The following is a 26925-nucleotide window of genomic DNA, read 5'->3' as shown; positions in this document are numbered from 1 at the left end:
CTCAAGGAATTAAAGGCAGTGGGGCGATGAGACAGTGCCGCCCTCGCTAGTACAAGGCTGACGGAGGCACGTTCTAGAAGCACCGTGCAGGCTCAGAGGAGGAGCAATTCCAGCTGTTGGGAATTGTTAGGAAAGCATCCCTCCCGCAGATGGGCAGGAGGAGAGACCTGGAATGCTGAGGAGGATGTGACTAAATTGTGATGGTGGAAGCAAGGACGTAGCCGGGTGGATGGGCTGAATAAAGGCAGGGGACTGGACCTCCCATATGGGTGAGGGCCAGCCACCCACTAGGCCTGGGCCATGGACCAGGCTTCCCCAGCATCAGCACTATTGACATTTAGGGCCAGATAGTGGTTTGTTTTTTTTTTTTTAGGGCCACACCCGTGGCATATGGAGGTTCCCAGGCTAGGGACTGAATCGGAACTGCAGCTGAGACCTACACCACAGCCACAGTCAATGCCAGATCCTTAACCCACTGAGCGAGGCCAGGAATTGAACCTGCATCCTCACAGATACCAGTTGTGTTCATAACCCGCTGAGCCACAACAGAAACTCCCAGGACTGTGCCTTTATTTATTTTATTTTATTTTTTGTCTTTTTAGGACTGCACCCACAGCATATGGAGGTTCCCAGGCTAGGGGTCGAATCGGAGCTGTAGCTATTAGCCTATACCACAGCCACAGCAACACCAGATCCGAGCTGCGTCTGTGACCTACACCACAGCTCACGGCAACACCGGATCCTTAACCCACTGAGAGAGGCCAGGGATCAAACCTGCGTCCTCATGGATGCTAGTCAGATTCGTTTCCACTGAGCCACATGAGGAACTCCCCAGACCATGATTTTAAAAACACTGTTCTACTCCCAGACTGAGCCTCTGGGGCCACAGCTTCCATAGCGCTACAGATGCTTCTAGCATTTTCCTTCCAAAAGAAGATACGGCACAGAGAGACATCTGCCTCTACCATGTACCAGATGTTTGAAGACCTGCCATCCTACTTTCCTGGCTTATTTTCAGGCCCCCGCTCGTATCTCAGTAGCCCTCACCCCTCCAACAGTCTCACACACAGTACATGTAGCTGCGATGCTCTGCCTGAAGCCTTTCTTGGGCTCCAGGGCTGTGCTTGGTGAGCCCACAGGGCAGGCCGTCAGGGCTGGGGAGCTAGTGTGGCCCCCAGAGCAGCCCTCAACCAACCATCAATAGATTCTGGTAGACGGGTTAAGGATCCAGTGTTGTCACTGCAGTGGCTTGGGCCACTACCGTGGCGAAGTTTTGATCCCTGCCCCAGGAAATCCCACACACCTCAGGCGCAGCCAAAAAAAAAAAAAAAAAAAAAAAAGGAAGAAAAAGAAAATAGAGGCTAGTAGATAAATTCCAAAGCTTTCTCACCCTTTGGATTGGAAAATTTGAGATGTGTGTTCTATACCACCTCCTGGAGGTCCTGGGCAGGACCGAACCTCAGATATTCACAAAGCCAGATGTGAACGTGCAACGACAGTGACCTGCTCCTTACCAGGCCCTGCAGCGGCACCCTGCCCTTCCTCCTTCACGTGTCTGCTCCCCTGTAAGTGCTTCTTGGGATCACTTCCCAGTTAGCTACTCGTACGCAAATCCCCGTCTCAGAGTCTGCTTCTGGAAGAACCCAAAGGCAGCTGGGACTCTAGACAATGCATTCCATGGACACAGCATTGACCATGCCCTGGTCTGGAAAGAAAACACGGCTTCTCCATTTGAGGTTCATCTGCCTCAAACACGCCTGTGGCCACCTGCCCCTCCAACACCAAGACAGACCCATCTCATCGGTCCAGGGCCCCTGGCACAACCGCAGATTCTTCTCAAGACCATATTCAAGCAGCTGCTTCCAGCGGGTGAGCACAGCCCCAGAAATGGAACCTCTCTGGGGGCTCTGTTCCAGTGCAATTGTGGCAAACACAACAGGAGAGAGAGATGGGAGAGAGGACCTTTCCAGAGAATGGGGAAGGCCGGGAGCTTGGGGAGTTACCAAGAGAAAGGAGGAGCGCCTGGTGAACAGTTCTGCCTGGCGGCCATCCAGCTTCCCTTGTCAAAGGAGACAGGATGGAGGCAGATCTTAGGGGCCCCAAAAGGGACATACTTGTCTTTGAACCAATCAGCATCCCAACCGAGGAGCCCTGGAGGGGACCCAAGGCATGGGGGTGATGGTGCTGGGAGAGCCAGGCTGCTTTGTAAATAGGCCCCAGGGTCCTGGGAGAATTGCACAACAAGCTGGAAAGCCGCCCAGGTGAGCTGGGAGGAGAGGAAGTCTCCCAGGCTGAGTGTGCTCAGGCGTGACTGAGCCAGCCCTCCTGGCCCGCGGGCAGGGTGGGTGTCCCCCAAGATAAGCCAACCCCTGGCTGTGGATGGTGATCCTATGAAGCACTGCTCAGGACAGCGGTAAATCACTTCCTTGGAGCTGGTCCTCTTGAATGCTGGCCGCACACCAGTGCTGGGAGCGGGTGCTTTCTAGAAGTGCCGGGAGTCCTGTTCCTCCTGGGTGGCGTGGCCTGCTTGCCCTTGACATCAGGAAGAGCTCAGGTGACGGCCACTTCCCCGCAACTCAGGGAGAGGCAGCATGAGCCGGGCAAGGCACGTGGGCAAGATCCAGAAACGCCTGGAGGATGTCAAGAGCCAGTGGGTCCGGCCGGCCAGAGCTGACTTTAGCGACAATGAGAGTGCCCGGCTGGCCACAGATGCCCTTTTGGATGGGGGTCCTGAGGCCTACTGGCAGGTGCTCAGCCAGGAAGGTGAGGTGGACTTCTTGTCCTCGGTGGAGGCCCAGTACATCCAGGCCCAGGCGAAGGACCCCCCCTGTACCCCCGAGCTCCCGGGAGGGGCCGAGGCAGGCTCCAAGGGACTGGACTCCTGCTCCCTGCAATCAGGTACCTACTTCCCCGTGGCCTCGGAGGGCAGCGAGCCGGCCCTGCTGCACACCTGGGCCGCGGCCGAGAAGCCCTACCTGAAGGAAAAGTCCAGCGCCACCGTGTACTTCCAGACGGACAAGCACAACAACCTCAGGGACCTGGTCCGCCGCTGCATCACCCGGACCAGCCAGGTAGCGATGGCAGAGCCTGTCTCTCCTGGGCCGCGCAGGTGGGGAGGAAGGGGCGCTGGTGGAGAAGAGGAGACAGGGGTGCGTCCTGCTCTAAGGGATGGACCCCAGAGGACTGGGGCTTAGGATGGAGCCAGGGATGTTACTCTGTGCCTGGCCCTAGGTCGCTGACTTCCTGATCCCATTTGTCACAATCTAGGTCCAGGCCGCCACCCCTGGAACTCCTGCAATCCCAGCTGACCCTCCTTTTCCCTCTGGATCCCTAACCACCTCGTCTCTAGGCTGCTGGAGATGCGTTTTCTCTATTTCAAATCTAACTGGGTCCTTTCCCTGCTTAGAGGCTTCAATGGCTCCCACGTGCCCCCAGTGGGAAGAGCAGACTCCACAGCAAGGCTCATAACCTCGCCAGCTCCTATCCCATTTTCTGCCAGGCCACACAATCCTGAGGGACCTGCAGGTTCTCAGACCCCCCAGGCTCTGTCCTGAGGCCTTTGCACATGCTTTTCCCTCTGCCTTTTCCCTCACTTCTCTGCCTTCCTCGTTTCCTCCCACTACACCTGCTCCGTCTCAGGACCCAACACTGAAACCCTTTTCCTAGGAAGCCTTTCCTGATCTCACCAAGCTAGATGAGGCACCTCGCCTCCGTGCTTCCAAATGAAGGGGCCACCCTGCTGGGCTCAAGCTTGTCCCTTTCCCTCTCAGGCTTGGCTTAGACCTGTCTGCCCACCCATGACCCTGCAGTACCTGAATCTAGCTGGCAGTCAGGCAGGAGACAGAGCAGGCAGCGGAGGTTTCTCCTTCTCCAGAATGTTTATTTCCATAAGTGAGTTTAGAAGAAGAAAAATCTTTCAAGGCCAGAGTTTGGCTGGTAGAATTTCAGGCACCGGGACTGGCATTTGGTCAGGAGTTTTCCCAATGTTCCTGGAATTGTGGGGCCAGAGGGGCTGCCCACTGTCAGCTGGGGAATGGGGGAGGGGCTCCAGATCATTCTACCTGCGGTACACAAAATGACGATTCAGCACAGGGCTATGGACACCCCTGGGGTGAGAATGGACTCCAGGGAAAGGAATTTGTCATCTGTAAAGAGTCTCTCTCTCATCACTGAAATTATTTATTTTGTTACGTTTAAAAGATCTCAAGGGAGTTCCCTTGTGGCCCAGTGGGTTAAGTATCTGGCATTGTCACTGTAGCGGCTTGGGTTGCTTCTGTGGTGAAGGTTCTATCCCTGGCCCGAGAACTTCTGTATGCTGTGGGCATGGCCAAAAAAATAATAATAAAATAAAAGAAGCCCAAGAAGTTCCTGTCGTGCCTCAGTAGTAACAAACTCGACTAGTATCCATGAGGATGCAGGCTCGATCCCTGGCTTCACTCAGTGGGTTAAGAACCTGGAGGGGCCGTGAGCTGTGGTGTAGGTCTCAGACACAGCTTGGATCTGGCATTGCTGTGGCTGTGGTGTAGGCCAGCAGCTCTAGCTCCGATTGGACCCCTAACCTGGGAACCTCCATATGCTGTGGGTGTGGTCTTAAAGACAAAAAAAAAAAAAAACAAAAAAACCCTGATATTTAAGCCCATTTTCTGCTAAGATCCCACTCATGACAAAATCCCCTTCCAAGTCCAATACTGTGTGAAATCTATGGCTCCAAAAGAAGCCAGCAGGGGTGGGGAGACTGTGCTCAGACAGAGAGGGAGGGAGCAGAGTTCTGAAGAATAAAATAGAAGATAACAAGGGGCGGAGCATCAGCTTTTTCTGGGCTACTTCAGAGCAGTGTTTTCTGTTCCTCCGACAAGGCGGCATCAGGAATTGAGAGATGGGCACAGGCAGGCAGCCAGGAGCGCCTGCACTGCCAGGGGCAAGCTGCCCCCAACCCAGGGCAAGTCCCTTGACCGCCCCAGGCCCCAGATCCACACTGGACTAAGGTCCCTTCCAGCTCCCAGGGCCTGTGCCTAAGTGGGCTGCCTCTGGTCTCTCTGTGCTAAAGTGCCGCACTCTCCCGAGGGCTGCCGGCCTGTGTTGGGGGAATTCTCAACCACAGAGGAAGAAGCCGGGTGAGGGCTTGTGCAACCTCATCCCCTGGCCCCCACTCCACCCAGGGAGGTGTCCTCTCTTTGTCTCTGTGGCTCTAAGGCCTGCTCATGTCCTTTGCTTTATCAACACAGGATGTTATAAATTTAGGACAACACTTAAAAATCAGAAGATTTTACCCCAGAGGAAGAATTTTCAGCTCCTCTTAGCCTATGGGAAGCTCTGGCTTTGTTAGTGCTAAGTTGTCTTTTTTTTTTTTTTTTTTTTTTTTTTTTTTTCTTTTTTTAGGGCCACACCTGCAGCATGTGGAGGTTCCCAGGCTACGGGTCTCATCAGAGCTATAGCTGTCAGCCCATGCCAGAGCCACAGCAAGGCCAGATCCAAGCCACGTCTGAGAACTATACCACAGGTCATGGCAACACTGGAGCCTTAACCCACTGAGTGAGGCCAGAGATCGGCCTGCTGGGGGTTCCCAGAGCCGCTTCCACTCCCCAAGGGACAGGCCTTCTCTCTTTCCCTTCACGCTCTCATGTCTTTACTCCACCGACTCTCATTCACTGGCCTGGCCCTGTACCCAGAGGGTAGAGCAGAACCAGAGGCCACCTGCCTTCGGGGAAGAGGACTCTGGTAGGTGGCAGCGCTGAGCCCGAGCAACCCTCTGTGCCTGGAAGCGGCGGGAAGGGTGACTAAGACAAGCTTCACAGAAGAGGTGGCCTCGGAGGAGTTGAGTCTCAAAGGCTGAGTAAGCGTTTGCCGGGCAGAGAGGGGAGGGAAAGGAATTCCAGGCCTAGGGAGTGTCCGATGCCAAGGTCAAAAGGATGATGGGGCTGGATCCCCTGGAGGCGGGGAGACCTGCTGGTGTGGAATTGACTGCCAGGAAGAGGTTTTCACTCACAGTTCCCTGGGAGCAGGAGGCACCCACACTCTGCAGGTCCACACGGGAGCCCCGGGCTGCTCAGGGGCAGAAGGAGCAGGGGGAACACAGGGGCCCAAGCCTTTCTTGTGGTTTTGCAGGAAAGGCAAGTCAGGGCTTGCTGAACAGTTTAGGATTAGCTAGTTTGAATAATTGCAGGAGGCTCTAGGCCGCAGGTGGTCCCTGGTTGTCTTGTACCCAACACTGGGGTGATTTAGGGCCGGCAGGGGGAGTGCTGTCTGGATTTGGGCAAGTTACACAAAGGAAGGCTGGGCCTGGGCTCTGGATGCATGGCCTGGTGTGCGTCTCAGAGACTGCTCCTAGGCAATGTATTTGTTATTTCTACTAATCAGCCCGCCCCGGGATGTCGAAGCTTCATAAAATACAGAAAACATGAATAACCCATTCCTCCAAGTGTGGGCCAGGATCCCTGAGGGTTTCCAAGAGCCTTCCAGCAGCTCCGTGAGGTCCTGCCCTTTCTAACCGCTCATCTGTGTGAGGCCGGCTTATCTGTATATACTTCCTCCCCAACTGCTCATCACGACAGATTGCTGTAGAAGCAGCAGCTATGAGAACCAGCTGTCTCCTGTTAAGCCAGACACCACGGAGATTTGCAAAACTGTAAACTAACACCACTCTGCTCACTGCATTTTGTTGTTGTTGTTGTTTGGAAAGTATAGCTTATCTTTGCTTGCAAATTGTTATTTATGTTAACATGTAATGGGTTTAAGATCATTTTGGGTAATGAGTGTTAGTATTTTTAAATACCTTACAAACATTAAATGCTTTTCTCAGTTTAAGTTTCTAATAGGATAAATCTCCATCGTTATAATCCACCTACAGCAAAGCTCTTTGGAATCCTCAATAGTTTTCAAGAGTGTAAAGGGGTCCCGAGACCAGCAAGGCAGAGAACTTGAGCAGGCAAACCTCCTGTTCCCCGCCACCCCTCTTCCTCTCTCTGTAACTTGCAGAAAAGAAAATTTCTCAGCTCTCAGGGAGGTTGGTGAGGGAGGTGGGGGAGGGGAGGTGGAGGAGTGGGGATGGGAGCACGCAGGGGTGCAAAATTGGGGGGGTGCATTCAAGGGATGGGACACAGCAAGAAACCTGAGCAGAAACTACACAACCCTGCCCTCCCCACCCCCAGGGAGCTGATGAGATGGTCCCCTCCCCACCCCTGAGAACTGGATTCTGGGGCGTGAACAGTACCAGGGTCCCCAGAGCAAGATCTCTGGTTGTCCCTCTGATAAGAGCTGCTGAGCGGGGGTGGGGGAGGAATGGGGTGCTAAGTGCCCCCTTCCAAAACCGGCTTCAACAGGGTTGGTGCCCCCCATCCCCAGGAGCCAAGTCCCCTTTCCCCACCCACCCCCTCCCGGTCCCAAAGCTGCAGGATTTCCAGCCCAGGAGGAACTCACGTCCTGGCAGGTAGTGAGGGATTCTCAGCCAGGTTCAGAGGTCCCCCGCAGGATGGCCCTGGCCAGTGGGAACTGCCCTGGCAGACAGCAGCCCCCTGGCTGGGCCCCTCCACCTCACTGAAGCTCCAGATGCCTGGAGCCCGCCTGGAAGGCTGTGCTCCCAGCTTCCTTCCTCAGCGAGGTATCCTGGGAAGGGCCTCCTCCTCCTCAGCCAATCCCACGCTGCTGTGCTGGTCCGGCTGATTGGCCCTAACAAGAAACGTGCTCTCTTTTTTATGTCCATGGTGGTACGGGCACTAATTTTAATCCTCCTCCAGAACCTGGTTTAAAACAACATTCTTAGCGTTCGCATTGTAGCTCAGCAGGTTAAGAACCCAACCAGCACTCATGAGGATGCGGTTTTGATTCCTGGCCTTGCTCAATGCATTAAGCATCTGGCCTTGCCATGAGCTGCAGCCTGGCCATGGCTTGGATCGGCCGTTGCCATGGCTGTGGTGTAGGCCAGCAGCTGCAGCTCCGATTCAGCCCCTAGCCTGGGAACTTCCATAAGCCAGACGTGCGGCCATAAAAACCAAACAAAATAAAACAACATTCTGGCATTATCCACAATTGCTCATAAATAAAGCATATAAAATCATAGTCATATTTTAACTATGGACAAGAATGACAATCCTTACTTTTGTGCATAACCCGGGCTATGGTTATATCCATTTTGCATGGTAGCTAATGCTCTTTTATCGTGCATTGTCTTAGTGCTAAAGAAACTGAGGCCCAGAGAGGGGAAGTGACTTGTCTGCAGGCTCTCGGCGAGTCTCCAGTAGCACCAGGGTTGGAGCCAAAATTCCCCACCTCCCAGGAGACCGCTTTTCCTTTGAATTAGCTTCCCCACAGGATTAGCTTCCTAGAGCTATGGTAACAAATGCTCACACATAACACAGTAATTTATTCTCTCACAGTTCTGAAGCCCACACGTCCAAAATCAAGGTGTCAGCTGGACCACTCCCCTCCAGAAGCTCTAGGGAGTCTCGACCCTTCCCCTCCGAGCTGCCTGTGCTCAGGTGATTCTTGGCTTGTGGCTGCAAGAATCATGTGTGCCTCCATCCTCACATCGCCTTAAATTCTTCACTCTGTCTCTCCTCTGGGTGTCTTTTTCTCTCCTTTTTTTTTTCTTCGGGACATGCCCACGCCATGCAGAAGTTCCAGGGCCAGGAATCAAATCTGTACCACAGCTGTGACCTGAACCACAGCAGTGACAACACTGGATCCTTAACCTGCTTCGTCACCAGAGAACAACTCTGGGTGTCTTTTATAAGGACCCTGGTCATTGGACTTAGGGCCCACCGGAAAATCCAAGATTTTCATCTTGAGAGTCTTACTTACACCTGCCAAGCCCCTTTTCCCAAATGAGGTCACATGGCAGGTTGGGGTTGGGGTGTGGGCACATCTCTTAAACTTCACTCCAGCAGTGGGAGGACAGGCCAGAGGCTCTCTGCTGGGGTGGAGAGGTGGGGTCAGGACGGAGGCAAGGCTCTCCCGCCCTTCCTGAGTCCTGCCTGGCCCGACCCTCCCCCTCCAGCCCTTCCACCCTTGCTGGGCCTCCAGGAGTTTGGCTGAAACCACTGAGCACCTGGCCCTGACCCTTCTGGTGCCCCTCTGCCCTGGCCCCAGGTCCTGGCCATCCTGATGGATGTGTTCACGGATGTGGAGATCTTCTGTGACATTCTGGAGGCGGCCAACAAGCGCGGGGTGTTTGTCTGTGTGCTCCTGGACCAGGGAGGCGTGCAGCTCTTCCAGGAGATGTGTGACAAAGCCCAGGTCTCTGACAGTCACCTCAAGGTAGGGCCCGTGACAATCCGAAAGGTACTTTGCGTTAGGATAGAACATGCTAAACTGTGGTAACGGAGGCTCCCATCTCCTTGGCTTAACATAATAAACGTTGATTTCTTGCTAAAGTCCGAGTCAGAGAGCCCTCCCTCAGCTTGCACTGTTAGGAGTGCCCAGCCTCTGGCCTCTGAGATACAGCGACAGGGAGAAAGACGGCAGAGGATCCCGGGGGATGCTTTTAGGACCTGACCCGGAAGAGATTTTGCTCACTTCCGCTCATAGCCCCGTGACCTCACATGGACCCACTGGGGCTGCGAAGGATAAAGGGGCCCAAGCTCTGCCTCTTCTCCTCTCATGGAGGAGACCCAGTGGATACCCTTCCAGAGCAGGGCAACATCCAGGACCGTGTGATACGGTCTCCACGGTCCCAAGAGGGGACTGATCCTCTAGGACGCAACCAAAGTCCTCACTTCCTTCTGGCAAGAAAAAGAAAAACCCAGAGATGAGGGTTCCTTTCGTCCTGGCAAACTGGGGGCAGCTAATTCAAGTTCAGATGCAAAACCGCCCATGGCTGTCACCGGTTGACCCAGCTGAACAGCAGGCAGAGGGCTCCCTTGGTGACTCCCCAGCTCAGGCAGGTCAGCCTTGGGAGACCCCACATCCCCCTCTCCCTTCCACACTGACCGGAGCGCAGCTGAGTCCAGGCCCCTCTGCCGCCACAGGCCTGAAGTCCTCTCACTACGGGGTCTGCTTGATTTTACCTAGATCGTACAGCTTCCGCACGGGGCTACTGAAACAGCCCAGAGTGGGCGCAGGCCTTGTCCTTGTGGGCCACACCCACCACCCCCGGGGACAGTGCAGCATGGCCCTCCTCCTGTCATCTCGCAGAGCTAATGGAGAGGCGGGGGAGGAGCTGTTGGAGGCTCTGGGCATGCCCTCCCCACAGCCCGCCCAGCCACCTGCTGCATTCCACCTGCCCTTTCATTCCTTCGACTTCCAGGAAGGATGCCCGCTTGAGGGCGGGGGCAGCAGTGCTGCTGGGGAGGAAGGGGACACACAGGGCCACAATTTGGGTTGTAGGCACACATTTTCTTAGAACAATCTAGAGTCCATCGGGATCTCCACGAAGCTGCGCCCTCTGGTTGCAGTGGGCCTTCCCTCTGCCTAGCTTGGAGTCAGGGAGTCATGTCACTGAAGTCACTTACAGGGCAAGGCTGGCCTTGCCAGCCCTCTGTGGTCCATGGGAGCCTAAACTGAGGCTCCATGGGTACCAGGCCCTCATCTTTCTTCTATTTTCTGCTTTCTTTAAATTCTAACATCGCCCCTTTCTTTTTTTTTCATTGCTCAAATGTCAGGACAACAAAGAAAATTGAGTAAATTCAGACAAGGAAAAAATAAAAATGGTCCGTAGTCCCACCAACTAGCGCTAACCCTGCTTACTCTGGGGAGCATCCTTCCAGGGATTTTCTTAGACAAATGTATGTCTATAAATAGATGATTCGTAAGGACAGCTTAACCTCCCTTCCAACAGAACATCTCCATCCGGAGCGTGGAAGGAGAGGTGTACTGTGCCAAATCGGGCAGGAAGTTCGCCGGCCAAATCCAGGAGAAGTTCATCATCTCCGACTGGAGATACGTCCTGTGTGGATCGTACAGGTGAGCGCTGGGTTTCGCCTTCTGCTGAGGCTTCGTAAGGCCAAGGCTGAGTGTGGTGCAGACCAGCCCCAGCCACTCAGGCCCATACACCCACCAGCAGCTCCCCAGGGGCTCCTGCGCCACAGCTGGGGCTTCATCACAAACATGAGGCTGGAGGCAGGACCAGCCTGGGCAAAGGAGGGAAATCTGGACCCTTCCTGCAAGGACTTTGGGGTAGAGAGAGGCCTTCCAAGTGCCTCAGTTTCCCTTTGTATTGCAGTAGGACATAAAATCCAGTTTCCTTCCTCTGATCTCTCAGGTGTGATTCTAAAGCCATGCAACTTGTTTTGTTGTGTGTGTGCCCCATTTCATTTCAAAATGTTTAGTTATTTTATTTTTGGCTGCAGCATGTAGCAGCTTGATGTGGACTCTCGGTTCTCAGACCAGGGATGGAACCCCAGACTGCAGTGGTGAAAGTCCTGAATCCTAACCATTAGACCACCAGGGAACTCCCCCCCTTTTAATGGCTTCACCTGCGGCATATGGAAATTCATTGGCTAGGGGTGGAATTGGAGCTGCAGCTGCCAGCCTACGACACAGCCACAGCAATGCCGGATATGAGCCACATCTGTGACCTACACCACAGCTCATGGCAACACCGGATCCTTAACCCACTGATCGAGGCCAGGGATCGAACCTGCATCTTCACAGATGCTATGTTGGATTTTTAACCCACTGAGCCACAATGGGAACTCCTCCCTAGTTATTTTAATAGAAAAAATGCATTGAGATATAATTCATAGCCAGATCATTTACCCATTTAAAGTGTGCAAGTCAATTCTTTTTAGCATCGCTTTTCTCATCTGCAAAATGGGGGTAACAGTACCTCCCCTCATAGGTTATTGTGAGGCTCAATGAGATAAAATTTGTGAAATGTGGCATAGCTCCAAGCACACAATAGGTGCTCAATAAGAGGTTGCTATTAGGCAGCCAGCACCTTGGCAAAGCTCAAGGAAGGGACCCAGGAGAGGCAGAACTTGAAAAGGTGACAGCTGGGATGACATTGAACAGGCCCAGGCAACGCCTCCCTGGCTGGGAAGAGGGATGTGTGGGCCCCACAAGGACTGGAGGACACCGAAACAGCCTTCCTCTCACTTCAGAGTTGCCAGGGCTTGCTAAACTGTCACCATGTCCTAGATAAGATGACTTGTCACTTTCTGTGGCCGCCCCCACCCCTTCCTGCCCCCCGCTCCGTATCCCTGTCAGGAACGTCTCTACATGGGACCTGTGGCTGGCACCAAGGACCAGAAGTGGCAGTAACCCAGCCTAGAGAGCAGATGATCAAAGTTTACTTCCCAGATCTATCCCTGGCTGGGTGACCTCTGCCAAGTTACCACACCTCTCTGTTCCTTCCTTCATGCATCAGCTACGTAGAGACCCAGGTGATACAGACTGGGCCTACTGCGGGCATGGAGGAGGAGGGCCTCCCCCCCCCCCCCCGCAGCTGCAGTCAAACTAGGTGGATAACCAATAACCAACCCAGGGGAGGGAGATGGCCTGGGTTGGTGGCCAGGCTGCCCCTCTCTGGCCTCCCTCTCCACCTCCCAGGCTGCAGTGAAGGAAGTGGGGGGCACCGTCCTTCTGTGGGGAGCAGTAGCATGCCGGGGGCTCTGAGACAAGGCAGCCTGAGGTCCCCGAGCCCACGTGTGTCCAGCCACAGCCTCTTTCTCAATCGGGGCATCTATGGAAAATGGAACCCGCCTGTTTCTGACCCTTGGGACCTGCATGCAGCCCGTGGTTGTTCAGAAAAGGCTGAGGTGGGATGAGCGCCCCTCCCCACGTGGCCAAAGCCACCTCTTCACCTGCTGTTCTTTCCCCAGAGAGCAACAAAAGCCTCTGGGCAGCAAGCAAATGAAGCTCAGGGTGGGAGCTCAGCCTCAAAACCCACATCTGGCCTCTGACCTCGACTTCTGACCTCAACCAAGTGGCACTAGACCAAGGTCACCACCTGGATGAGAAGGGTCTGGGCTGTGCCTGGGCAGCTGCCCCGGACCCCAGGAGCCAAGCCCAGAGCGGGAGGTCCACCATAGCCAAGAAATCCTCTCACTGGGTTTCATTATTAAGGTGAAACTCTCGTTAACAAAAATTAACCATGAAATGCACAATTCAGTGGCATTTAGCACATTCACAGTATGTGTAACCATCACCACTATCTAGTTGAAAACATTTTCATTGCCCTCAAAAGAAACCCCATACCCATGGTACAGGGAGGAAAACTTTTTTCTAATGCCCCTCTGGGTCCTCTGGCTGGGTCCCTGTGCAGTGGACGACGAAACACAGGTTAACAGCAAACAAATCTATTTAATACTAGTTTATGTGACATAGGAGCCTTCAAAAGGCCTGATTTGACCCCTAGCCTGAGTACTTCCATATGCTGCAGGTTCCGTCCTAAAAAGCCCAAAAAATAAAAAAGAATAAAAAATTAAAAAAAAAGGAAAGAAAAATGCCAGGATATTTCCAAAGTCACTGTACTGATTTGCACACCATCAGCAATGTAGAAATTTGTAAATCCTCCATTTGTATTGTCAGTCTTCTTTTTTTCTGAAAAGGTATAAAATGGTAACGCATCCTAACCTTTGATTTGCATTTTCCTAATCACTGATGCTGCTCAGCATCTTTTCCTGTTTCTTCCCTGGTGAAACGCCTGCTTTGGCCTCATGCTGTTTTGCTTTTGTGATTTGTGGGAGCTCCTTGTGATGCTCCACACTAATCTCATCACTCATCTCTATCCCTCATCTCTTGAGAGGCCCTAGAGAGCTGGAGAGCCTCGTCAAGGAAGCTGGTGACCCTGGGCCAATCACCTACCCTCTCTGTGCCTCAGCCCCCCATCTGTCAAGGAGAAGACTAATGCCTCCCTCAAAGTGGTGTCACCGGGATTTCATCCTTACAAAAGGATGGGTCAAGGCCTGACACAGCTCAACAAGGTGGTTCTGCTTCCTTCTGCTCCTCCCAAGGGCAAGGTCACCCTTCAAGATGAACTCCAAGGGCAAATACAAATGAAAACGAAGAAACGTTATTTTCCTTATTGAAAATAAGAGGAGTTTCCTGGGGGCACAGTGGGTGAAGGATTTGGTGTTTTCACTGCTGCACTCCGCTGTGACATGGGTTCTATCCCTGGCCCAGGAACTTTTTCAGGCCACAGGCACAGCCAAAAAAAAAAAAAAAAAAAAAGAAGAGAGAGTTAACCCCTCTTCATCTTCTCTTTCAGAATTTCTTTCTCTGTCCTTTTCGAATGTATGGAAATCTTTTTAATGGCTCCACAAGCCACTAGTCCCATGACTGGTTGCTGGGGGTTGGGAAGGTGGGGGCGGGGGAAGTGAAGGCTTCCTGCTGAAGGCAGTGTGGCTGTGCCATCCCCACACAAGGACATGCTGCTCTGGCAGAAGACACATTTTGAGCTGAAGGAATCTGGGAAGCAGGTGCAGGAAGGACTCTGACCTCCCCCATCTCCCCGAAGCAGGTCACAGGGCCCTCAAGCTGTCTTCCTTGTACCCGAAGGCTGGGAGCACCCTTTTCTCCAGGGACTGGGGGACTGCCGGAGGGGTCCGGACAGACAGGCCTTGCTGTGCTTCCCCCATAACTACCTTGATCTTCCCTTTCGTCCCATCGTGATTTCCATGACTTTCCACCCTTCATCCAACCTCATGTTTAACCATTTCTTTGCATCTTCATTTCCAGTCAGTACAGTGACTTTACCCTGGCATTTTTTCTTTTTTTTCTTTTTAGGGCCCAACCTGTGGCCTATGGAGGTTCCCAGGCTAGGGGTCAAATCAGGGCTACAGCTGCCAGCCTACACTGCAGCTCACGGCAATGCCGGATCCTTAACCCACTGAGCGAGGCCAGGGATCGAACCTACATCCTCATGGATGCTAGTCAGATTCGTTTCCACTGCCACATACTTTAAATCATCTCTAGATTACTTATAATACCTAATACAATGTAAAGGCTTCGTAAATGTTGTCAACGAGGCAGATTCAAGTCTTGCTTTCTGAAACTTTCTGGAAATTTTTTTTTCTGAACATTTTCCATCTGTGGTTGGTTGAATCCTCAGATGTGGTACTCGAGTACATGGAAGGCCAACAGTACTTTGGAGAAGCTATAAAACTTTTTTTTTTATCGTAGAAAAAGGAAAGTATGGGAAGTATGGACACAGGACTCTGGATGATGATTTTCTCTATTTTTGGGAAACTGGAAAAATGCATTCCTGGGCGGGACCCTGTGGTTAGCTGCTGGTTATTGTCAGGATGCTAGCTTTTTTATTTTAGGTGGTGGGTTCATAGGTGCTTATTAGATGATTTCAAATAACTAAGTAAAGCTAAATAAATATAAATGGGCCATTAATAGATCAATGATGTGGGTGGGTCTTGAGCCAAAGATGATGACTAAGTCAATTCTATATACTTAAGGGGCAAAAAACAATAAAATCAAAATGTAATTCTTACCATAGGTGGTGATAAAGTGTAAAAGCTAGAGCACAGGATGAAGGGCCAGGGAGGGTGTCAAGGAGGGGCTCCCCTGCGCATCGAGTGGGGTGAGGGGTGGCACTCAAGTGTTGCAGGGACGCACAAGGGATGTGGGGCAGGCAGGGGTGCAGGGGCAGACGGAGTGGGGGCCTGAAAAGCTACCTTTGGACCTGCTTTGTTGAGAAGGCACGCAGTTGCTTGGTCTAATCTAGGCTGATTCCAAGGAGTAGAGGGTGACTAACTTCTCAGTTGCAGCCAAGACTCCCACTCTCCCAGTGTTTGCCCCCTTCCCAGTCACCTGGCTGGCTTAGCATCAGCTCCTCGCCTCTCGGGTATGTGGGTGGCTCCTGGGAGGGAGCCTCATTGTTCAAACAAAGCCTCATTGTTTTTCCCAGGATGGGTCCAACCTTGCAGGGGACCGCCCTGCCTCACAAGAGCAGGGGACTCCAGAAGGGGGCCGCCTTTTGGTGGCAAGACAGGCCAGCTGGGGCTGGAGGCTGAGACTCTTGGTGGCATTGTTTCTGTCCCTCCCGCCCCCGTGACCCTGTCCCCCTCTGATCATCCTGTCCCCCTTGCTCCCCACACCTGAGTCCCCATTATTAGAGGCCCAGGAATCTCTAAGCTGAGGCTCTTGATGGGTGTTCTATTCTGTTATCAGGCTTTGTCAAGGGTTTTTTTTGGGGGGTGCAGGGAGTGGGGAGATGAGGGGAGTTTTCCATCAGAGATGGAAAGGAATCTGTTTAAATCAGGAGGCCTTGAGCATTTTGTTTTCATTTAAAATGCGTAAATGGAAGGAGGGCAAGTTCTCTGCTTGAGGGCGTCCTCCCCTCCCGTGGGCGTCCGGGCAGACCCCCTGATGTGGCATCTTTCCTGTTTTGTGGGCTCACCCTGCATTCTCCTTTCCTTCCCTAAAGAGTATAGGGTTCTCTACCCGCCCCCGCCCTGGTCCATTTGCCTGAAAACCAGGCTACTCCCTTTAGATCTTCGTGGGAATAGAGCCTCTGCCTTCCCATATTTGTTAGAAGAGGCAGGTGTCCTGAATGTCACAGGAGGAGACACTGCACTGAGGCCCCAGTGGCTGGGTGACTTAAATCAGCCTGGCGTTGGAGACACTGGCACTCAGCCCCTGTGTGCCTCCGCAGGGATCTTCTAAGGGCCCGTGATCTGAGCATCAGAAGGGAGCCCTGACCTGAGCCCAGGATTCGCTCTGCATCTTAACTGTTCACCCACAGACATTTACCGGTCTCCGAGGAGCTTTTGCCACCTGTGGGAGGGGACAGCCATGTTGCCCGCCCAGGGGGTTGGCCAGGATGGAAGGAGCCAGAGCTGAGGAGCAAGGTGGGGGGATGGGAGTGACCCCTGCAGAGCAGGGGGGCCGAGGCCCCCCGATCCCGACCCCTCACACTCTCTCTCTCTCTCCCCTCCAGTTTCTCCTGGCTCTGCGGACATGTGCACCGGAACATCCTCTCCAAGTTCACGGGCCAGGCGGTGGAGCCATTTGACGAGGAGTTCCGGCACCTGTACGCCTCCTCCAAGCCCGTGATGGGCCTCAAGTCGCCCAGGCTGGCTGCACCGCTCCAGCCCAGAGCAGGCCCCAGCCCCCCGCCCGGCCGCCTCAGCGGCAGCAGCAGCAGCTCTGCCAGTGACCGCACATCCTCCAACCCCTTCAGCAGCCAGTCGACGGGCAGCAACCCCCAGAACCAGAGTCTGTCCGCATCCTCGGGGCCCGGCAGCCCCCTGGCCCCAAACCCACCTCCAGCTCCCAGGTTCCAGTCCCATCACGCCCCTTGGGGGGCCCCGCAGGCCCACTTCGCAAGGCCCCACGACAGCCTGCCTGCTCCTTACAGCAACCTCAACGCCTACAGGTCCACGCGGCTGCAGCTCGAGCAGCTTGGCCTGGTGCCTAGGATGGCCCACCCCTTGAGGCCCTTTCTCCAGGCCTTGCCTCATTTCTGAGGGGTCTCTTCCTCCAAAGGACCTCCTCGGGGCCAAGGCTGGGGCATTCGTGGAGTTTCTGCCTCCAGGACCCCACTTGAACAGCTAGAAGCTTTGAGCCTGCTTCCCTTTGAACTAAAGGCGCTTGGACAAGACTTGCCGGTGTTTGGTCCCAGGCCTGAGACCGTTCACCCTGCAGACCTTTTCCTTTTCCTGCCTTCCCGGCTCTAGTATGGCCTATGCAGCGCATTCTAGAAGATTCTGGGAAGGTAGGGGGCAGGGGGCTAGAGGACAAAATCATGAAAATAGAGCCCCTTTCTTCCAAAGATCAGTCAGTGCTTTGATATTACCATTTCTCGAATCTCTGCAATGTGAGAAAAGGCTGATATAAGCCAAGATTTACATATGGGTAAAAACTGCGGCACCGGGGCAGTGGGTGTGACCAAGGGCTCCTGTTTCCCAGTGTCCAGGAATGGTCCTCTCCCCAGAAAGTCAGGAAAGACAGATTCAGGAGAAGGTAGGGGGCATTCCGGATGTTTCTGGGAGAGGCAAGAAAATGCCTCCTGCCTGGAAGAGCACAATACTAGAGTATCCCTGGAACCAATGAACCTGCCACTGTAAGTTGTGCAGGGCTGGTTCAAAGCGTGGCCACAGGGGTAGAGCGAGCCAGGGCACCAAGAGTTGGATTTGGACAAGACGGATTGGCAGCTCAGGTTTTTGCTTCAAAGAGCCTTGGGCTGGCGTGGAGGTACCTGCAGTCTGGGCTGAATCCCTGGGGCTTGAATGATCAGATCTGGGAATGGCTCTGCAGTAGTGCCTTGAGCAAGCAAGAAAGGTCCCGCATTGACCTTGCAGCCCCCAGGCGCAGTCACCTGTCTCCAGATGCAGACCCCTCTACGTGGCATGTTGAGGCCCATGCTGAGCACAGAGGAGGGCCCGCCAGACCAACCTGGGGAAGTCAGGGGACACCTTCCAGAGACGTAACAGTTAACCCAAGACCAAAGGAACAAAGGTGTTATGGCTCAGGGGAGGGAAGTGATCCGGGCTGTTTCAGTCCAAGAGAAGCAAGCACAAAAGCCCTAAAGGCGTCTTCTCCCCTGCCACCAACTTACTGCAGCAAATGGCTTCCTATTGCCCTTTTCCGGCTCAGAAGCTTTGCCTTTACTGCGGAGGCTGGGAGGGAGTCCCTCCTCCCGGTGGCCTCTGAATCCTGATGCCCGTGGCATCTCACGTCTCACTCTGTGGAGGGTAGCCCCCTGCAGCCCAGCCCTGCAGTGGTTAACAGCAGATCCTTAACCCTCTGGGCCACAGGAGAACTCCTGTTTTCTTTTAAACTGCATTTCTGGGAGTTCCCTGGTAGCCCAGCAGTTAAGGATCTGGCATTGGCTTGAGTTCCATCCCTGGCCCAGGAATTCCACATGCTATAGGCAGGGCTAAAAACAAAAACAAAACTGTGTTTCCATCCTCACTTCACCTTTTTCCTCCATAATTCCTGAAAGTCCGACAACAAAAGCCCCTTGGTTCCTACAGGTTTTTCACTCCCAGTCCTGATGCTGCCCGCCGTGGTGAGGTTAGGCTGACCAGGGCTGTGGAGGGTTTTAAGGTGGATTTCACCACCAGACAGGAAAGCTATGGGAAGGTAAAAAGCTTGCTGGGGCGCCCGGCGCTCCAAAGGCAGGCTCTGCCCCTGCGTCCTGCTCAGTCTTGGTGGAGAGAACCAGCCCTCCCCCTCCCAAGTCCTCTCCACCAGCCAGTTTGCCCTCTGTGTGGCTCGTGAGTATAGTTGCTCCTCCCCTGGGCATCTTGTCACTCCATCGTGACCCCCACCTGCTAGGAAGCTGGGTGGTTTGCTTTGGCCGGTGGAACGTGAGGGAAGTGTTGCGGATCGTTTCCAGGATTCTAGGTGCCTGAATAGAGATCATCTTACCTCGAGATGGATGGATGGAGCCCCTCGGTCAGTTCCTAAGCGACTGCAAAGAGCAGGACACGCCGATCCCACTGACCAGCAATGGATACCTAGGATGAGCTAGAAAGAAACCTTTGTTGTTTAAGCCACTGAGATTTAGGGCTGTTTCTTACTGCACCTTGATCCAGCCTAGCCTGATTGATACAATCTCAGGACTCACTGATGTGAGGCTGGGCCATTCCTCTGTGGGACTGGACTCCCCAGGGCCACCAGCCTGTCCTCTCATCCCAAGACACCATTTCCACCAGGGGACAAGGCGGGTTTTACACGCCTGGCAAGGGACTGGCTGAAAGCCAAAGCAAAGTCCTTATCCAAATTTCCAATCCTCCCAAATCTGATCTTGCCCCAGCTTTAATCCAGCTCCGGGCAGGACTGCACCTGCACCTGCCATGGCAGGCTTGCCTGCTGAGCCATTCGGAGTCTCTCCTACAGTGTGAAATTCAAGGGCAGCAGTAGAATGCCCACCAGGTGCCAGACACCTGCAGCGACAGGCAGAGACCCAGACTCACATCTGTCCTGGAGAATGTCAGAGTCAGCTGGGGTGGCACCCACGTTCACCAACACAGTGGAGAACATGAGAGGATGAAAGAAATCTTTCATTGTTATGTTGGTCATGTTCAGGGGCCAGGGAGGTGGGGCACAGTGGCAAGCATTCCCCAAATCAAGGGGCAGGAATCACATTACTGGAGTTCTCATCACGGCTCAGCGGAATTGAATCTGACGAGCAACCATGAGGACACAGGTTCGATCCCTGGCCTCGCTCGGTGGGTTAAGGATCCACCGTTGCTGTGAGCTGTGGTGTAGATCGTAGGCATGGCTCAGATCTTGCGTTGCTGTGGCTGTGATGTAGGCCGGCAGCAACAGCTTGAATTAGACCCCTAGCCTGGGAACTTCCATATACCGCAGGTGTGGCCCTAAAAATACAAAATAAATAAAAAAAGGAATCACATTGCCCACTGCAGTGTTATCAGCCAGGACTGCCTGGCATGGCCGGCCCTGTCCCCCAGACCTCCCTGTCCTAGAAATGACCTGTGGCATTCATTTGGTCCTCACTAGATACTCATCTTTTATTTCCCTATCTTCATTGTAAGAGGCCAAAGGTATCTTTGCAGGCTCCCCACCCCCACCCCCTGCCCCCAGGACCATAACCACCATGCCTTGGATGGTCCTGGACACAAAGAATGTTAACTGATTGGTCAAGGAGCTTTGTTCCTGCAGGGACCGAACATTCAGACACCCCCAGACGGCTTTACTCCCCCTCACTCTGACCCAGGCTATGCTGGCCCTCCACGATGCTGGCCCTGCCTGCCTGGCCAAGTAGTGCCAGAGCCACATTTTCAGATGCTTCATTTTCTGGACTCAGTCCAAGAAGCTGTTGGATGCAGAGAAACTATCACTCACTTTCTCAGCTTCCTCCCAAAGAGTGTATGTGTGTCAGAAAAACTGTTATCAGAGAATGTAAACACTGCAGACACATGTACAAGTATAAACACGACCTCCTTTTCCTGGTTGTCACTGTATTTCCATTGGGACAGCTCTGCTGCCTCCCAAGAGCGCCATCCTTCACTCCTCTCGGGGCGCTGCAGGGTGTGGTGAGTGAGGGTATCCAGGCGGTGATGCTGAGGGGACAGAGGCCCAAAGGAGGTAGCCACAGAGAGAGGGCGCAGCATGTGCGCAAGGCCAAGGACGAGCAGGGGGGCTGGAATCCAGCTCTCCTAAGTGTGAGCAGCCCGTGTGGGTGGAAACAGATGTGCCCCAGTTCCCGGAGAGCTTACATGTCAGCCCCAAGAGCCTCCCTGCCTCCACTGTCTGCATTTCACCAGTCAGTGGTTTCTCCAGGTCTGTGAGTGAGCCAGTGAGGCAGGAGGAGGGAGGACAGTGGGCAAAGCTGCTAGTGTTTTTCTTTCTTTCTTTTTCTTTCTAGGGCTGCACCCACAGCATATGGCAGTTCCCAGGCTAGACATCAAACTGTAGGTGCAGTTGCTGGCCTACACCACAGTCAGCAACACCAGATCTGAGCCACATCTACAACCTAAGCCAGAGCTTGCAGCAACACCCTGAGTGAGGCCAGGGATGGAACCCACATCCTCATGGATACGAGTCAGGTTCTTAACCTGCTGAGCCACAAGGGGAACTCCGGGTTTAGCTTTTTCTAGGTGGAATGGGAAGGTCGTTAAGGGTAATGAATTCCACGAGGCACTGGGACATCTCAGTGTCTAGAGCCCACCTCCCCCCTCCAGGTTAGTGCTTACGCCCTAGACCCAGAAAACACATACTGCACAGCTCAAAGGCTATTAACACGTGGAAAGTAAAAGCAGATTTGTCAGTCTGAAGTACAACCCTGAACAGCCATTCCCCTGCTCAGAGACTTTCCACAGCTCGCTATCTGCCCCCACCCAGTCAAGTCAGGCTCCCTACCAGGCACTGACAATCACCTATAATTTGACACCAGTTAACCTGTGCAGCCTCATCACCCACCACATTCCTTCAGGCCCCCTCACCTGGACAATGACCAGGCTTCATGTCCTCCAGGCCTTGGTCTCTCTCATCCCTCCAGTGAGAAACCTCGCAGGCCTGGCTCTCATTCTGCGGAGGCCGCTACAACCCCCCCTGCCCCATCCCCAACCAGGGCCAACTTCTTCACCGCCACCCCCTCCTCTGCACCCTGCACTCTTCAGACCTCCTTGCTGCCCCTAGTTTGCTGCTTATGTGGATGTCCTATTACTCGTACTAGACATGGAAGTGCCTTGAAAGCAGGTGTCGCATCTTATCTGAGATCTCAGAGATCTCCTACGACAATGCTCTATCAAAGTTTTACAGAGGAATGTCATTTATAAAAGAAACAGCCCCCAGAGACACAAAGTCTCATTCTAAAACCAAGATTGTCAGGACCCAAGTGGTCCATACCAGTATTCTCCAGTTGCAATGAACAAAAAATGAAACTAGTTCAAGCTATCTTAATTTACGGGTAGGTTACTTTTTTTTTTTTTTTTAAGGGCCACACCCGTGGCACAGGGAAGTTCCCAGGCTAGGGGTCAAGTCAGAGCTACAGCTGCTGGCCTACACCACAGCCATGCCAGATCTGAGCTGCATCTGCGAGCTACACCACAGCTCACGGCAACACTAGATCCTTAACCCACTGAGCAAGGCCAGGGATCGACCCCACATCCTCGTGGATACTGGTTGGGCTTGTTACCACTGAGCCACGATGGGAACTCTGGTAGGTTACTTTTTTTTTTTTTTTTTCTTGGATGCACCTATAGCATATGGAAATTCCCAGGTCCAGGGATTGAATCCAAGCCACAGCTGCAACCTATACCACAGCTGCGGCAAGGCCAGGTCCTTAACCACTATGCCACAGAGGGAACACCCAGGGTAGGTTACTTTGTATATTAGTTTCCTATTGCTGCTATAACAAATGACCACAAACACGGCATAAAAATGACACAAATTGATTAGCTTATGGGTATCTAGTCCAGACCTCCCCCATAGGTTTCACTAAAATCAGGGGTGTCAGCAGGACTGTGTTCCTTCCTAGACACTGTAAGACAGAATCTGTTTCTTTGCCATTTCTAACTTCAGCAAGCTGCCTGCATTCCATGACTCATGGCCTCTTCATCTTCAAAGCCAGCAGCACAGCGTCTCTCTGACCCGGACCCACTCCTTCTGCCTCTATGTGATGGTAAATTTTATATGGTGACTTGACTGGCTAAGGGATGTCCAGATAGATGGTAAAATATTTGGAATGTGTCTCAAGAGTGTTTCTGGGGAGTTCCCGTCATGGCGCAGTGGTTAACGAATCCGACTAGGAACCATGAGGGTGCGGGTTCGATCCCTGCCCTTGCTCAGTGGGTTAAGGATCCGGCGCTGCCGTGAGCTGTGGTGTAGGGATACCGCATTGCTGTGGCTGTGGTGTAGGCCAGTGGCTACAGCTCTGATTAGACCCCTAGCCTGGGAACCTCCATATGCCGCAGGAGCGGCCCTAGAAAAGGCAAAAAGACAAAAAAAAAAAATTAAAAAAAAAAAAGAGTGTTTCTGGAAGAGAATAGCATCCAAACTGGTGAAGTAAAGAAAATCACCCTCTCCAGCCTGGGTGGGCATCACCCATTTGTTGAGGGCGTGAATGGAACAAAAAGGCAGAGGAAGGACAAATTCGCTCTGTTTGAGTTAGGACATCTGTCTTCCGCCTTTGGACAATGGCCCTCATGGTTCTCGGGCTTTTGGACTCAGATCAGGACTTGCACCATCAAACTCCTGATTTTCAGGCCTGCAGACTTGGACTGAATGATGTTACTGGCTTTCCTGGAAGACAGCTGATGGGACTTCTTGGCCTCCATAACCGCTTGAGCTAATCCCTATGACAATCTCCTCTTACACATATATCTGCAGATATCCTATCGGGCCTGTTTCTTTTTTTTTTTTTTTTTTTTTTTTTTTTTTTTGTCTTTTGTCTTTTTGTTGTTGTTGTTGTTGTTGCTGCTATTTCTTGGGCCGCTCCCGCGGCATATGGAGGTTCCCAGGCTAGGGGTTGAATCGGAGCTGTAGCCACCGGCCTACGCCAGAGCCACAGGAACACGGGATCCGAGCCACGTCTGCAACCTACATCACAGCTCAGGGCAACGCCAGATCGTTAACCCACTGAGCAAGGGCAGGGACCGAACCCGCAACCTCATGGTTCCTAGTCGGATTCGTTAACCACTGCGCCACGACGGGAACTCCGCGGGCCTGTTTCTTTGGGGAGTCCTACTACACTCCATCTTCCATTTGGAAAGATCTCAGTGACTGCACTGGGTTCACTTGTATAAGACTCTCCCTGTTTTAAGGTCAGCTGATGAGCAAATTCCCCTTTGCACTGTAACCTGACACATTCACAGGTTAGGACATCTTTGGGGGCCATTATTTGCTAACCACACACCAGGTGCTTAGCAGAGGCCTCAGCCTAGACTGTGACTGGGCCTAGAGAACAGGAGGGGCCTGGAATCTGGATGTAGCAGAGCAGAGACTGTCCCCCTGCCTCTTTCTAAGCATCGATTCTCTCTCTCTCTCTACAGACCTGCTCTATCTGTTCCCCAGTCCACCTGGTAGAACACAAACACCCTCAGATTTTGACCTTGTTAGTTTCACATCCATGAGAAGACTGTCTCATTCTAAATCTCAGGGGAGAGGCTCCTTGCCTGCCTGCTCACATCTCTCACAAGCATCCTATCTTAATAAATCTATTTCTGGAGTTTCCGTCATGGCTCAGTGGTTAATGAACCTGATTAGTATCCATGAGGAGGCAGGTTTGATCCCTGGCCTCACTCAGTGGGTTAAGGATCCAGCATTGCCATGAGCTGTGGTGTAGGTCGCAGATATGGCTTGGATCCTGCATTGCTGTGGCTGTGGCATAGGTCTGTGGCTACAGCTCCGATTCGACCCCTAGCCTGGGAACTTCCATATGCTGCAGGTGCAGCCCTAAAAAAGACAAAAAAAAAAAAAAAAAAAAATCTATTTCTTTCCTAAATAAATATATAAATCTCAGGGGAGATTCTGATTGGTGCAGCCTAGGTCAGTTGAACCCTCCTTCCACTATCCCATCATTAGGGTCACTGAGGACAAATATGACTGCCAGGTATCCGGCCTGGTGATAAAAGGGCAGTTCTCAGAGATGGAGGGTGGTTCTCAGCTCAAGGGCTGAGCATGCACAACATTGAAGCTTTAGGTGACCAAGCCACTCTGAGCTGAGGAGGGAGAAAAAGATAAGGAGCAGTGAGCCCCAAGCAGACAAATGCCTGTTCTGTTTCTCCTGACCTCGTCAGCAGTCGCCTGGTGGACAACTTTGATCAGGAAGACAGGATTGGGAGCTCCCGTCGTGGCGCAGTGGTTAACGAATCCGACTAGGAACCATGAGGTTGCGGGTTCGGTCCCTGCCCTTGCTCAGTGGGTTAACGATCCGGCGTTGCCGTGAGCTGTGGTAGGTTGCTGACACGGCTCGGATCCCGCGTTGCTGTGGCTCTGGCGTAGGCCGGTGGCTACAGCTCCGATTGAACCCCTAGCCTGGGAACCTCCATATGCCGCGGGAGCGGCCCAAGAAATAGCAAAAAAAAAAAAAAAATTAAAAAATTAAAAAAAAAAAGAAAGACAGGATTGGAGCAGCCCTGGGCCTCCCCTCATTAGGACCATGGTTTCACAAGCTTTGGAGCCTTTGTATAATCCTCTCTGGGTTTTGTTTGCTTGTTTATTTTTATGATTAAGACCTTGGAAAGCCGTGCATAAACTACTTTTATAGAGGAGATTTCAAAAGCACTAGAAAGCTGCTATTTAAAATAATCGCTTTGGTAAACAACGGTCTTGGATTTGTTTCATGGAGATTTCTACCCAAGGTTTTTCGAAAAGGAAGCACATCTTTGTTGAAATGTGGTACCTCACAGGCAGGCAGGGTCACCCGTGGCGCTGGCAGTGGGGCTCCGCTGGCTCACCAGGCTTCAGGATGTCTCTGCAAGGGCCCGGGGCTCCAGAAAGGCAGGACTGGGCAGAAGTCACAGCGTGTTCAGGAAGCTGAGCTCTGCCATGAAGGGGCAAACCAGAGACACAGTCCTGGAGCTTAGGATCTAGCAAGGATTCAGACAATGAATATTCCATTACAGTTCCCTTACACATGGGGGTGGGGGCAGGGGGAGACGCAGGTGCTCTGACATTTAAAGGGTGACCTGAGCAAGTCTGGCATCAGAAACAGCTTGTCTGAGGGTGACTTTTGAGCTGGGATGTGTAGGCAGGACAGGTTGATGGCAGGGCTGGGGGATCATGGGGAGGTGTCCCAAGTCGAGGTAACTGGATGGGCCCAGGGCTTGGTGGGAGGATACTGGTAGGGGTCAAAGACATGAGAAGAAGCCAACATGAGGTGGGGTGAAGTGGGTGGGGGCCAGACCACATGGGGGCCTCTCAGGCCTCAAGTACCATTTGGGGAATCACTGAAGGACTCAGAGTAATCTCTGCAAGATCCCTTTGGCTGTAGTGTAAGCTTGAAAGGGTGTAAGAGTATAAAAGACAAAGGGTTCTCACCAGCTCAGCTTCTGGGCAGGATGCCCCCATGGAAGGAAACACCGAAGAGAGGCCTTCTGAGAGTCATGAGACAAGATCAGCCCTTAGGTCCCCCACCCACTGGACGCAGACAGACACCTCTGTGCTCCACATTTGCTCACCTGAGTGATTCATTCATTAACCAGAGGGTGGGGCTCGCAGGCAGGCCTGCGGATTTTTCTTTAGCATCATCATTGCTCAGTTAATTACCTTCACCATCTGTGCTGGGAATGGTTGTGACGTGTGTGTGTGTGTGTGTGTGTGTGTGTGTGTGTGTGTGTGTGATGACACCTGGAAGTGCCAGTCTTCCTGGGGGCCCCTTCCTGCCCAGCGTTACAGCTGAAGCATCAGGGCACAGGAGGCTGGGTCCTTACATGGTGGTCATGCTGCTGCCAGGAGAGACGTGGGGCAGAGGCGAGGGTGTGGGCAGGTCCACGAAGACCACTCAGCAGTTCGGGACAGCGTCGACGGCAGGTCTGGGAGGAAAGCAGGAGGCTGAGGCAAAAAGCCTGGGCAAAGTTAGAAGGGGACTAGGATGAGATGGGAAGCCTGGACAAGCTTGGGGAG

At 53.0% G+C, this 26925-nt stretch overlaps 2 protein-coding genes across 8 annotated transcripts in view; one reads left to right on the top strand and one right to left on the bottom strand.

Moving 5' to 3' along the window:
• Window positions 1-26925, bottom strand: part of C4H8orf76 (chromosome 4 C8orf76 homolog) — a 60640-nt gene that overhangs the window by 10036 nt on the left and 23679 nt on the right. For 2 of the 7 annotated variants that reach the window (XR_014843394.1, XR_014843393.1), the window contains exons 6-7: window positions 25703-25843; window positions 19261-19359 (exon numbers count right to left, since the gene is read on the bottom strand). Coding sequence is in view for 2 of the 7 variants with exons in the window: in XM_085021730.1 (XP_084877856.1) it covers window positions 9687-9716; window positions 19261-19359 (129 nt within the window). In the remaining 5 variants the exon portion in view is untranslated. Of the gene's footprint in view, window positions 1-8339; window positions 9717-15112; window positions 19360-25702; window positions 25844-26925 lie in introns of those variants that run through there. The other 5 variants (XR_014843390.1, XR_014843391.1, XR_014843392.1 and 2 more) reach the window with 4 other exon arrangements.
• On the top strand, window positions 2462-17354 carry FAM83A (family with sequence similarity 83 member A). The gene is made up of 4 exons (XM_001928753.5): window positions 2462-3071; window positions 9085-9252; window positions 10772-10896; window positions 16826-17354. Exons 1-4 carry the CDS (start codon window positions 2592-2594, stop codon window positions 17352-17354), a joined length of 1302 nt encoding a protein of 433 aa, XP_001928788.1. The 5' UTR covers window positions 2462-2591.

Source organism: Sus scrofa, chromosome 4 (assembly GCF_054392235.1).
Source record: "Sus scrofa isolate SSC_HxYL_T2T_F1_AM1 chromosome 4, Sscrofa_HxYL_maternal_Yorkshire_Landrace_v2.0, whole genome shotgun sequence".
In the NCBI taxonomy this organism is placed as follows: Eukaryota; Metazoa; Chordata; class Mammalia; order Artiodactyla; family Suidae; genus Sus; species Sus scrofa.
This window is presented reverse-complemented; position numbering and strand designations above follow the sequence as displayed.